Source organism: Lipotes vexillifer, unplaced genomic scaffold (assembly GCF_000442215.2).
Source record: "Lipotes vexillifer unplaced genomic scaffold, Lipotes_vexillifer_v1.1 scaffold164, whole genome shotgun sequence".
In the NCBI taxonomy this organism is placed as follows: Eukaryota; Metazoa; Chordata; class Mammalia; order Artiodactyla; family Lipotidae; genus Lipotes; species Lipotes vexillifer.
In genome coordinates, this window is record NW_006789313.1 from 4,053,750 (window position 1) to 4,067,785 (window position 14,036).

Below are 14,036 nucleotides of genomic sequence, written 5' to 3' on the forward strand. Positions count from 1 at the left end.
AAAGAGTGTCCTTTGCCTTAAGAAGAACAAGACAGATAGCCCCTTGGCTGCTTCTGTTTGCTATTCTTGTATCTGACAACGTTTAATGTTGAACTCTGTCATCATCTCATCCTGTCTGTCCTCGTTCAGTGAAGTGACCTCAGTCACTCAGTGTGAGGGAGAGATAGGGCTGACTCACTATTCCTTGCACATAAACATTCAGAAACAAAAAGGTTTAAGCGAATGACAAGAGGTCTTGGCAAAGGTTACTTCAGGTCATCAATAACTTCTTTTGCAAATGCAGAAATCAATGTATGTGCAAAGTTTTCTTCCCCGAAATTTCAACTGGATGGAAAGTGTTGTCTCTGGTCCAGCTGAAAGAATCTTTGATGCAAGATGTTTCTTTTTCCTCTTTGAAACAGTACAGACATGATCCAGGTGACCCAACCACAAATTGGCAACTCAACACCGACGGGTTGCTTTTCTCCTAGCCCTGCCTTTCCTTCAGAGTGCATGCACTGAGGCCAGGATGGAGAAGCAAGAGACTGACTGTATCACAGAGAAGTCTTATGAAATGTCCCTCGGCCATGTCTCTGTTATGCTCCTTTAAGATTCAGTTTAAGTGTTCTAACCTGAATATGACATCTAGAAGATAACCCAGCCTCTGGAAGCTTCGGTCTTTACAAAGGCAGCAGGAGAGCAAAAGCTCCTCTGCATGCGGAGCTTACTTGTTTGAGGCTCTGGGGTGGAAAATTATGTCTAAAGACCAAAGGAGGGGTGGACAGAGAGAGAGAGATGGTTGCACTGTTTGTGCTTTTGAATTACTGTCCCTTTATTCCTCCTGTACCCTCTCGGTCAGTTCTGGGGATGCCAGACACGGTGGAGGAGATGTGCCCTGACATCCCCCAGCTGGAAGGCCTGATGAAGGAAATCAACGACCTGGCCGAGTCAGGGGCCCGGTACACGGAGATGCCCCACGTCATCGAGGTGATCTTGCCCATGCTCTGCAACTACCTGTCCTACTGGTGGGAGCGGGGGCCTGAGCACCTGCCCCCCAGCACAGGGCCCTGGTGCACCAAGGTCACCTCTGAACACCTCAGTGTCATCCTGGGCAACATTCTGAAAATCATCAACAACAACCTGGGCATCGATGAGGCCTCCTGGATGAAGCGCATTGCAGGTACCACACATGCCTTTCCTCCCCGGCCCCGGCCCCAGCCCCAGCCCCAGCCCCAGCCCCAGCCCCAAGACGCCTGGACTCTCTTTTCTTCTCTTAGTCGATCTTTAAGCTATTCCCCCTCCCCGCACTTAGTTATTTAACAGTGAAAAGAATTGACTTATTCCCCTGCAGAGCTTCCTGGAGCAAATGCTCCTGCCTAACTCCCCAACTAACCCAGGTCCCTCGAATCTCCAGGAAGCCCTTCTTGATAAACTCTACCCGACTCCCATGATCATTGTTTATTTGCTTTTGGTACTTAAGAATTCCCATTTGCTCTTACAGTAATAATTGGCCATATTTTCTTGGTAAGTGATCCTGCGTGTCTTCCACACGTACAAAACTCACTCCCATCTGGGCTGTACTGTAAGTTTCTAGCGTTTGTATTTCACTTTATGCTTCCTAAGACGCTCTCTAACTTAGGTTCACAGTAGCCCCACTTGGATTTCCGTCTTGTTTTGTATTCCTCCTTGCATGCAGTAGGCTCTTAACGAATGTTGTTAGCTGATTTTCTGCGCCTGAAACAACTCCAAAAGAGGAGAGCCTTGGAAAATTAGTAACCACACTTTCCACAGTCAGGAAACCATGAGTATTTTAGTGTCCTCTGTCAGAGTAGAGTTGAGAAGACAGAAGCTAAAGCAAAGTCATTGCCTTTGATGATGGACCTGCAGTTTTGATGGACCATAGCCGTTTCACCCCTACAATCTCCTAACCATAAAACACAGCGGTGGGATCGGTGGTAGCTATTAGCTTCCTGGACAAATGAGTAGATATTCCAAGGAAGAAAACTTCTACCGCCTTCCTGTCTCTGAAATGAACTTCAAATTATAAATACTTTGGGTACTGATGGCTCCTAGACAGTATAGACCTCTGGGAACGTATGAGTAGATAAAGTTGGAGCTCCTTTCTTACCTATTAGCCCAGGAATATTGTTAGCCCTGAGGCAATTTGCTGAGGAGCTCTAATTTCTAAATCTGGATTAAGGGAAGGAAGGTAATCGACTGGATGGACTCCCTTAGCCTTCCCCAGAGGTGCAGTGGAAAGATGTCACAGCACACTGATGGGAACTGAACGTGACCTGTTATTTCACAGGTGAACCCAGATCTCATTCAGTTAGGCCACTTCATTCCTGGTGCCTAAACAGAGTCCATTTTAAATAGCAACCTCAAATCAGCCATATCTGGAACAGCCAGTCCGATTCCAGATCCAAAGCAGAAATGCAGCCCGGTGAAGGCTGGAGTGTGAAATGTGAGCCATCGCAGTGTTGTTTCGACCTGTTGGTTAATGCTTCTCAGCAGCGAACTGTTTTCGCCTTCTCTTTCAAAAACAGCCGTATTTATGAAAGCAAAAAATAAGGTAAAGTGAGATTAAAAAGAAAAAGTGCTGGATTATAGGCTGTTTCCAATTGAAACGCCCTACATGAAAGAACCTTTGAAATACACAAAATACGCAATCAATGCACTTTGTGAATGGTTCATGACTCTTGAGAATTTTATTTCACTTATCTTTAAATAATTACTCTGATTCTCATCTTTATTATGGATTAGACCAATAGGATATTCCATTTAAGAAACTCGATGAGACATGTAAGTTTTATCTTTCTCTTCAAGAAGGCTGGAACCATAGGCCCAGGTCCCACTGATTGCTTGTTTCTGCTCATCGACTTCTAGTGGCCACCCCAGTCTGCCTCTCAGTTTATTATAGATGATAGTAGTTTCTCTGCTTTTCTCAGGGCCCAGAGGAGTCCCCAGGCAGTAGGTTGGCAGTTCTCAGGTCCTGGGGGCTGAGAACTGTGGTTGGGTCCATATATTTTTAACAAGAGACTTTTCTATAAACCAGAAAGCGTAGTATTCGGTGCCTACTCTTGACTCAGCACAGTGTTGGTTATTATGAATAAAAGGCTTATAATCTAGCTAGTGAGCCAAAACCAACATGAATGTACTCTAAAATGAAACAAGATAGCCTGTTATGAAGAGCTCAGAGGTATAGCAAACGCCATACGTGAAGAGTCAAAGGGTGGCAAGGTTTCCCCATGGCCTAGAGAAGCAGAACAGGAATAGAGACCTTCTCCTGTAGCTCCACCCCCGCCCCCAGCAACTGAGCCTTCCTGAGATGGAAGTGCGAAGCAGGGGATGAAGGAAGGGCAAGTGCCATCCTGAGTTGACGGCTTTTCACAGCCTCACCTTTGAGTATCCCTTCTTTCCTTTCATCGATTGTCATAACATGCAAAATGAGGGGGAGGCCCTTTGTTTGCTAACACAGTGTATGCCCAGCCAATCGTCAGCAAAGCCAGGGCAGACCTGCTAAGAAGCCACTTCATCCCAACTCTGGAGAAGCTGAAGAAAAAGGCTGTGAAGACCGTGCAGGAAGAGGAGCAGCTGAAAGCCGACAGCAAAGGGGACGCCCAGGAGGCAGAGCTCCTCATTCTGGATGAGTTTGCCGTCCTCTGCAGAGACCTCTATGCCTTCTACCCCATGCTGATCCGCTACGTGGACAACAACAGGTACGGAGGAGGCCTAGGCAAGTCCCCAGGATGGAGAGACGGTATTGGGTTTTGTTACAGGTGAGAGAGGGAGGTCACAGCTGCCACCACCAGTGCCCCTCCCCCACAGAATCCCCAGTGTGGGACCTCTGGGCAATGCTCTCCTTGGCCAGTGAGTCTACATGATCAGCGGCATATGGCCACCCCTTCCGTCTTCACAGGCCACCACAGGGAAGAGGGAGTTAGTCGAATAAGGGCAGCAGCGACCCACTTCTGCCCCTCTGCTGCTCTCTCACACATTCATTCAACAGACATTACTGACTGGGTATCAGGCACTGTTGTAGGCATTAGGGGACAAGAGAGAACAAAACGGAAAGAGACGTTGGCCCGGGAAGCTTTCGTTCCGGCAGGAGAGTGGGGCAAGCAGACAATAAGCAAAACAAATACCTGCATATTTACAATATACTTACTTATATACTTATAGATCTACTTATACACTTTACTTATAATTTACTTATCTAAGTAAATTATACAAGCAAAGTAAAGGGAATTAGGAGTGCCAGGGTGGCAGTTTTAAAAGAATGTTAACTGAGAAAGCGACCTTTGAACACTGACCCGAAGGAGGTGAGGTCGGGAACCGTGCAGGTCTGGGGAAGGGTTATGTTCCCAGGAAAGGGAAACATCTGGTACAAGCCCCGAGGAAGGGGTGTGCGTTGGGATGTTCGGGGCATCACGAGGAGGCCAGTACAGCTGGAGAAGAGTGAGGGGCCAGGAAAGCAGGAGGAGGCGCCCGAGAAGCCGTCTTCTCTCCACGGGGCCAGGGCTTCTCTTCCGAGCGAGACGAGCGAGCATTCGGTGCAGCTTTGAAGATAAGCTGTGATGTGATCTGACTCAGTCTTTGAACGCTGTGGTGAGGGGTCAGGCCAAATAAGGAAGTGAGGAGGCCGGCCGAGAGGCTCACGGTGACCCAGTCAAGAGCTGAGGGTGCAGAGCAGACTAGTGGTGCCAGGGCTGGGGCAGAGGATGGGGCTGGGGTTTCCTTTCAGAGTCCTGAAAATATTCTGAAACTAGATAGTGATGGTTGTACTAAATGTTGCTAATGAGTAATTTTATGTTACGTATATTTTACCACAATTAAAAAGAAAAGAAAAAAGAGCTGGTGGTGGCTGGGACCAGGATGGTAGCAATGAAGGTTGACAGAAGATGTCAGATTCTGGGCCTGTTTTAAAGGTAGAGCCCTTGGGACATGCAGATTGGGAATAAGAGAAAAGAGGGGAGTCAAAGATGATTCTGGGCAAATGGAAGGATGGAGTTCCCAGCAGTTGAGTTGGGGAGGATTGTGGATACAGAAGTTTTTTTAGGGCAAGATCAGGGTATCACTTTCAGTCGTGTTAAGTTTGAGTTTCCTCTTCAATACAAAAATGAAAATGTTGAGTGGGCGGTTGAATATATGAGTCCAGAGTTCAGGAGGGAGGCCTGGTATGTAGACATGAGAATTTGAGAGTCATCTACACGTTGATATGTGGTCTTTGAGCGACATGAGACTGGATGAGATAAATAAAGGCTTGAGAGGGAGAGAGAAGAGTTCTAAGGACTGAGCCCATGTGCTCAGGTCAGGCAGAAGAGAAGGAACCCGTGAGTGAGACTGAGAGGGAGCCACCAGTGAGACAGGAGGAAACCAACAGAATGTTGTGTCCTGGATGCCAACTTCACAAGGGATTTCCAGGAGGAAAGGATGATGAATGAAGGTTATTGGTGACCTTGACAAGAGCAGCTTCAATGGAGCGATGGAGATGAGGACCTCTTTGGAGTAGGCTGGAAGAGAATGGGAGAAAAGGACTTGGAGATAGCAGTACAGACAACTTATTCAAGGAGTTTTACTATAAAGGGGAACAGAGAAACGGGCTGCTAGCTGGGGGAAGAAGCAGGCTCAGTAGGAGAGTTTTTAAGATAGAGAAGGTGCTTGGAGGTTTGAGGAGGAAGGAGGCAGGGCCCAGGGAGAGTGGGAGAGCGGGTGGACCAGGGAAGTGGGTGGGATTGCCGGGCAGCATGCAGGGCGCCACTGGAGATCTGCGGTCGTGAATTGAAAGTGGGACCCATTGGCAACTCGTGTTTTCCTCCAGCCAGTTTGGCTGCCAGGTACGGGCCCAGACTGGGAAGACAGTTGGATTTAACCAGGGTTGGGGCTTTGCAAAATGAGTGTGACAAAGAAAAATGGGTTAGGGAGTTGAGGGTGTATATTATGGGGTAATTCTAAAGATTGGCCTTGGGATTTAAGCTGGATGAGGGGGCAATGAAGGCATAGGAGCCTAATGTTCATGAACAGGCAAAGGAACAAAGGACTGTTGGTCCCAGTGGAAGGCAAAGACCAAATAGATGTCTTTATTATACCACACCCTCTTAAAGCTTAGAGGCCTAAACTGTACGTTTGGGAAGGTTTAATTTTCAAATGCTCCATTGTAGATACTGAAAAGACCTAGGGATATTGGGGAGAACGTTGCTAACTTTTTGAGTGGTATGCCATTCTGTCATGGGCAAGGAATAGGTCTGGATATGCCCATTGTAGCATTTATTTCATAAGGTAAATTGTACTTACTGTTTAAAATATTTACTTAAGATTACTTATATTTAGCTTTGCAAAATAAACATCTTACACACATTATGTGTGTGTGTGTGTGTGTGTGTGTGTGTGTGTGTGTGTATGAAATTCCTTACCTATCTGTGGGGAATTTTACTACTGTCTCAAAAGAAATCCTGATTTCAGGGTCATCATTTTAGTCATTTCTGATAACATAATTATGTTAGCAGGTTAGCGAAGGAATTTGTCAGAGTTTGAGGTGAAAACAGAAATGAAGGTAGAGTAAGGTTGCCCCTGGAATAGCTCTTTAACTGCATTTGTCACTATTGATAATCAAGATGCAAGATAGAGTGTGTTCCACTTACACGTTGTTTGACAGTTGCTAAAAATGGCAATGTCAGAGAGTCTTTGAGATCATCCTTAATTCAGTCATCCCCACTTTTCAACCCTTTCTTCCCTGAACACCAGGGAGCACTATGGCCATCTGAGCCTCACTCAGAAATACTTCCTTCCTGTGTGTGTGCCTTTACCTCCTTCAAGTTCTTCCTTCACCCAAAAGAACTGGCTGGCTTGGAAGCACGGGATTGTGGAGTTGGCAGGAATAATAGAGGCCAAGCTCATCTTGCCTATAATAACTGGATGAATCAATATCCTCTTCCCTTTTCCTAGCGGTGCATTTCCGGCCTGATTTTCCACCACGGTTATGGATGACAGGTACAGCCATACTGTGCGTGCCTTCCCATTCTAGTTTCAGACGGTTAAAGCCATTTTTGTTCAACTCTTTCTCATTCATTTTTTTTCTTCCAGTTTTATTGAGATATAATTGACACACAGCCCTCTGTAAGTGTAAGGTATACAACAGAACGATTCGACTTACATACATCATGAAATGCTTAGAATAAGTTTAGTGAACATCCATCACCTCACACAGATACAAAATAAAAGACACGAAAAAGTATATTTTCCTTGTGATGAGGACTCTTGGGATTTACGCTCTTAACTTTCATGTATAACATACAGTGTTAATTAGATTAATCATGTTGCACCTTACACCGCCTAGGACTTAATTTATCTTATAACTGGAAGTTTATACCTTTAACCACCTTCATCCAGTTCCCCTTCCCCCCACTCTGAACCGTTTTTGTGTTCAGATCTGTATCTCCTATCAACTCTGATTTTGCTCTCTAGAGCCACACAAAACTACTCCAGTCTCTCTTGTGGCAGCTCTTTGAACATTGAAGAGAGCCATCCTGTCCTGTCCTCCCCTGTTTTCTCTCGTCATATTAAACCTTTGGACTTCCTTCAGCCCTGTCACAGCAGTGTTCCAAGTCTCTTCGACAGCTGAAACAGTCTTCTGAAGAGAAGCTTCTGTGGGTCGGTGTTGACCTGAAGCTGACCCAGAATAAGCAAGAGCTCCCGGCGCGCTGTGGTCCGAGCAGGGCGAATCAGGGTTCCATCTCCTCGTGCCGGGAGATTATACGTCAACATAGGTCGAACAAACCTCTCTACACAAGGCAGCAGCGTCTCAGCCTCCTTTCTGGAAATCAGTCACACTCTGAACAGAAACGACCAACTTTAAATAGTACGATCTTGGGTGAAAACCCATCTCGCAAACTGTTGAAGGGAATCCAAGTAAATCCTGTGTGGTGACCACCTCGGGCTGTATCCTGTACAAGAGGCTCAGGAACAAGGCAGAGACAAAAGCTCTTACCTCTTAGTCAGACAACCGGGCCGTGAATATAGGAACATGGCTTTACTTTCTTTCAAAACCTGATAACTGGCTTTACTGTCTTCGAAAACCTGATACGTTGTCATTTTGACAGTAGCAGTCTAACTCTCCTTTATTCTCCCGCTTTTTGTTTCTGTTTTACCTCTAAACCCAACTGTCTCCCCCACCTACAGCTTTGCATTTCCCAGCTGCCTTTTGGCAGCATGCAGAGCAGATGATAAAAGAAACCCACAGGTCGGTTAATTACCTCCAAAAGGATCAAATGTCTGAATGTTGAGAAAGGTCTGAGTTCTGTGGAAGGCTGGGAGCAGGGAGGAGAGAGTCTGGTTACATCATTTGGGGGTAGGAAGTGTACGGGCAAGTTGGAGAGGCAAGGTCAGGTTCTTCTGTCCTCCTGCAAATACTGACTTAATCTGGTTTGAGAGGTGCAGAGAGTTTACGTGCCTGGGGGGAAACCTTTAACGGTGGGTTCATGTGTACCCACCATTCTGAACCTGAAGATGGAACCTCACTAAAGACAAAGAGTAAAAATCTGCCTCTTGGAAGAAGGGTGTTGAAAACAAAATTCATTCAGCTGAAACTGCATTCCCATATGAAGGCAAAGGTATGCAAAGCCCCTTTCTCCTGTGAGCAAATGTTTACCTGAGATTTTGTTTTCAGTGTTCCTGCGACTCACACTGCCTGTGGCTGTGCTTTTCCTGGGCGGGATAGGATGTGACCCCTTGCCTCTTCCCACTCAAGGCACAGTGCAAGCCTATGAAGCACATTTAAACCAGAACCCTACAGAAGGAACAGCTGGCGGTTCTGATAAAACCTGACGCTTGACCCTGAGAAAGCGCTCCTGAAAAATCAATAGGAAAGAAATCAAAAAGCATTACCAGTCTCAAGCCTGGAGTTTGGATTGCATTTGGCTTCTAGTGATGGATACCTTATAGAGTGGCTTAAATTAGAAAAATCTCACACGTGAAGGAAGTCCAGAGATAGCCAACCCATGGCCAGTATGGCTGCTCCTCATTAGAAACCCTCACTCCTCTGTCTTTCTGTCCTCAACACTGGCTTCCATGTTCAAAGTTACTTCAGGTGCAACATGCCAATTGGAGTTCGAGCTGTCACGTTTTCATTCCAGAGAGGGAGTAGAAAGGCAAAAGGGCTCCTTCAGCTATCTGATCCTTTTTCAGAGAGCTTTTTCGGAAGGCTCATCCAACAATTTCCTCTTCCATCTCATTGATCAGAACTTAGTTCCATGGCTGTCCCTCGGGGGCGGGGGGAGGGGGGCTGGGTAATGTGACCTTCAGCAGGGCACAGTCGGAGTAAAATGGGGGTTTGTGCCTAAGGAGGAAGAGGAGAATGAGTGTTGGGCAGACCACCTGTAGTGTCTGCCTATAAAGGAGAGGCTAGTTGAGGTAGAAAACAAGGAAGATTAGACAAGAATGTCCATGAGGCTGGAACGCAGGGCGGGAAGGAATTGAGGAGACGAGAAAGGAACCCAGAGGTGGTCTTGGCCTCATGAGTCTTCACCTTTCTTCCTTAGCCTGGTGCCTTCCGTGAATGGGCAGACGGTACAGGCTGCTCAGAGCAATTCAGTCTGATGTCCCAGGGCGTAGGGAACTGGCTTTTTGATAGCTATTACCATGCATACAACCAAGGGACATGAGGTTTTTTTAGACCATTCATGACAGCCCCAAAGTTTTCTTTAAGAAAGACGATAGACAGTTTAATTTCTGATGTGTTACTTTATGCAAATATTTACTCACCCAGCCGTTTCAAAATATAATTCAAATGCACAAGATAGGGGCAAGACAACTTTTAGGAAATGACTGAATTCCACTGCAATTGAGCCTTCTTGCCGCCACTGTGAAATTTCTTAACCTAGCCTAGTATTTTTTTTTTTTCAAATGAGTAATGCCTATTTATAGGGAATTTGCAAACCATTTCAAAGGGCATAGGAGATGTTTGGTCTCTGCCTATACACTTTATATAACAGTTAAAAAAAATTATTGTCTTACAGATTTCATTCATAAAAGTGGCTTTGAAAGGAAAACGGGCAAGGCCTGAACTGTTTATAGAGTGCTCAGAATTTCAGAGGCTTGACAAGATTAGATGTCATACTGACCAAGACTTTCCTAGTCTTGTTAGACTTGAGGATTAAAGGAGGCCTGTCCCAAAACTTAGAATGTAACCTTAATCACCTCTTCAGTTTAAAGGACAAAAAAACTTTACCTTTGACCATTTTGAAAGGTTGATTTCTGACATCCGTTTGCTAAGAGAATCCTGGAATCCTTTGGTAAAATGGAAATGAGTATGGTAGGTCTTCAAAAATACCTACAACAATTACATGCCTGTAGCTAAGCATGCAAGGAATATATTGATATTTAGTCTCTCTGAAGATTGCCTTCTATGGGAATGCAATTTTATCTGGATAAATGTGTGCATCTGATGTCGGTATAATTTTTAGGGTGTGACTCTTTCAATCATTGCTGAATTCCACGTGCATATTCATTTATCTTTCACCTCAGATCTAACTGGCTCAAAAGCCCCGATGCTGACTCTGACCAGCTCTTCCGCATGGTGGCAGAGGTCTTCATCCTGTGGTGTAAATCTCACGTAAGCACACATGGGGGCCCTGGATTTAGAGTCGGTGGTGAAAGGTACACCTCAACTTTCTTGTAATGTTTGCTTTTTTACTTCCCCCCACTTAGAACTTCAAGAGGGAAGAGCAAAATTTTGTGATTCAGAACGAAATTAATAATTTGGCATTTTTAACTGGAGACAGCAAAAGCAAGATGTCAAAAGTAAGTCCATAGAAATCAATTCCAAAGACTCTCCAACCTTGACCTAAGCTACTTATCTTGGGTGTATGAAGGGATTAGCTCCTACTGCGTTTAGGTCAAACAACAGAAACCAACAGGTCCACTGTTCTTTCTTTGAGAATGAGCCAGAAGAAACTGCTCTCAAATAAGCATGGTCATCACATTTTATAAATAAGTAGCTGCTTTGTGCGTCAAAAAGTTTAAGTTTCAAGACTTGCCTGAGGCATTCGAGAGGTCTCTAAAACAAAAGCTGCTGGTACTTGTTTTAAAGTAGAACTACTTGCTGTGTAGAAAAGCTATAAAAATACATGTGCCTAGAGCCACCTTTTAATTAGCTGTGAGGACATTGCCTTGCTTTGAAGATTTCGTAGACACATATTCTTACAGTGCACTTATTTTCTTCCTATCTTGAACATCTAGTAGCTGCTTTATTTCAGCTGTGCTGACCTCTTAATGCCTTCTGTTTATTTTCCACCCACGTGAGTTGCATTCAGAAACCCAAACATTTGTCCATCCCCCTGCAGGGAAATGTTTGAAAGAGGGCGTTGCAAAGATCTGTCTGAAAACAGAGTCACCTACAGGGAGGGTGTCGCACTATTGAATACAGGAGGGGCAGCCGGCCTCCGGGTTCCCCCTGAGTCAGCTCTGCACAGTGAGGTTTTGCTGTTTTTATTGGAGAGAATTCTCAGACACACTCCTTTAGGTGTACACACAAAAACAAGGCTTACTTAAATGTGCCGTTTCGTTCCCGGCTGTCGTGGCCTACCTGGGCTCTCTTCCCCTGAGAAGCGTGCCTGGGTGAGGGTTGACTGTACTGTCACGTATAAGAGACGTGTGACACCTGAGATGTGCATCTCTCTCACTGCTGGTACAGTGCTGCCTCTGAGTCCCAGGAAGGTGGAGTGTGCACGGGAATCTCTCAGAAGTGAGAACCAGTCCTGGAAAGATGACGGTCGCGGGTTTGTAGCAAAGCTCTTGGGGCAACCTTCCAAATAACCATTTGGGATAGAAGACCTTTGTATGCAGAGCTGCAGACCAGGGGCCACCAAAAGTGAAAATTTCAACACCCAAAACTTCACCAGGCGTGCCTAGCTCTGGTCAGCTGCAGTCACTCTGAACTTTCCATCCCTTCCATCTTTAAGCTGTGTTGGCATTAACACTTCTTCCAGCATCCAAAATTTGATTCTCAGAGTTTAGAATCTGGTATGCGCTGTTTAGTAAAGTTTGATAAATAGAACTGTGCACGTACAATGTAGAGAGATTAGGTGTATATATATTCACATTCAAGAGGAATCTTTGCTGCAAAGGAACCTTACTTAAGGTGCATCCTTTTGCGCTTTGGATAATTTTGATTTGATTTTCCAAAGTTTATTTTGCCTTTGACTTTTGGCAAGCACAGCTGCTCATGTGAGGTACAGGAGGAAGGATATTTTCAGACTCCTGATCCCTGGATATCTATCCCTAAGTTCCCTCTGAAGGGGCTTCTTAAAACCATTACAGTGTCTCGTTTGACCCTGTCCACCTACCGAAAGTCACTGAATCCCAGACAGATTCCTTGCTACCTTCAACTTGGGGTAGGTCTTTTGGCCTTTGATTGAACCAGCTAGCATCCATTGTTATTGTCAGCGGATGGCAAAAAAGCAAAGAAAATGATTCTGATACAAGGATTTGGATCCCAGATGAGCAGAAATGGCAAAGATAATCTCAGCCCTCTGGTGATGAATGCATACTCAGGGTCCTTGGGTTTATACTTGGAAAGAGAAGAGGTGACAAAGAATGATGTTTCAAAACTAACCTACTAACAAACTAACCTGGAATTGTTCATTCACATCACTGAATGAGGAAAAGGGTATGTTAGTCTTGTCAGAGGATGAGCATATTGAGAATCTGTGCATCTTTCCTGCTGGTAAGTTTAGTCCATAGGAGCAGATGCTTTCATTTCATTTCCATTGACATTGTATGCCAGTTTTTTCTGAGGTATGTTGGAGAGGGTCAAAGTTACAGTGTAGTGGATGTAAGGACACTCCCTAGATGTTAAATAATATTTGCTGTGCTTCTCAGGGTAACAGATATTCATATCATTCCTGTGGCCTCAGTTGAGCCACAAAGTGTAGTAGCAAACAGGACTTATGCTTGTCCAGGGTATTCAGAGCCTGAAAGGAAGCGAAGTCCCACTCTTGGCCCAGCTGCTCGGTATAGGTATGGCCTTGCGTCGTTCACTTAACTTCCCGGGGCCCCAGTTCACCAATCTGTAGAATGGGCTTGAGCTTACTGCCTGACTTCTCCCAGCTCTACCAGTAGGCCCTGTTGGAAAGTCAGTTTTAAATGCATCTCTAGAATTGAATAATGTTACATAAATGCAGCACATTATTTCAGACAGAGAGATATCATACCTCCAATAAACAGCAACTCATAGCCATTTCTGGTATTTCTTGGCTGTAGAACTACATATTGCGAGGATGGGGAGGGGGTATTCTCTTTATTATCAGCTGAATCCCCATTGCCTTTGCCTCCCTGAAATGACATGTTCTCTCTACTACCTGATCTGAATGGTCACCTGTGCTTGCTTTTATCTGCACTCATAATTGAATTCTGGTGTTGTATAAATGAAGTTGGCCTCAGTGCATATGGCAGAGATATGTGTGCTGGCATGCTGCATGCCCACACACACTGCACATGCCATTGCAAATGGAAAGGAAGTGGAAAAAATATACAGTGGGCCACACTGTTCTTACTTGATTAATTGAAGGTCAGTTCAAAGATGTGTCCTTTTTTCCAGCAGCTAAAGCACATTTTGGGGAGAGCTCATTGGATTGTATTTTGTTTATATAACACCAGTTTGCAAATATATGTTAAGCCATACATAACTAAGCTGAGCAGCGTGTTTTTTGTTTTGTTTTTAAACTCGTTTTGTTTTCTGGAAAAGTGGCAGCAGCTTCCTCAGAGGGGAATGGTAAGTTAGAATGTGTTTAGCCCAAGAAATGCCAGTTCCTTGACCAAGATTATAAACAATAAAAGAGTTGTGATGCAGCAAATACTAGAGTGCCTCGTGTAAAGCCGCTCCACCCCATGAGCGTGATTTCAGTGTATTGGAAAAGGGCAGGGAGGAGTTGAGAAGACATCTTTATGCTTGTCCAGGGTATTCAGAATGACGTGTGTGACTTTGTTTGCTTGTTCTTCCCATCCCCCTAGCTGCTCACTCGCCTCTCTCTCATTCCCTCCACCACCACCACCACCCCCCC

The 14,036-nt window shown here is 45.1% G+C and overlaps 1 protein-coding gene across 1 annotated transcript in view; it reads left to right on the plus strand.

The window, feature by feature from the left end:
• RYR3 (ryanodine receptor 3) overlaps nucleotides 1-14,036 on the plus strand; it is a 394,047-nt gene that overhangs the window by 323,819 nt on the left and 56,192 nt on the right. The window contains exons 69-72 of the mRNA XM_007462557.1: nucleotides 839-1,159; nucleotides 3,458-3,698; nucleotides 10,501-10,588; nucleotides 10,684-10,776. Coding sequence (XP_007462619.1) covers nucleotides 839-1,159; nucleotides 3,458-3,698; nucleotides 10,501-10,588; nucleotides 10,684-10,776 — 743 coding nt within the window. The remainder of the gene's footprint in view (nucleotides 1-838; nucleotides 1,160-3,457; nucleotides 3,699-10,500; nucleotides 10,589-10,683; nucleotides 10,777-14,036) is intronic.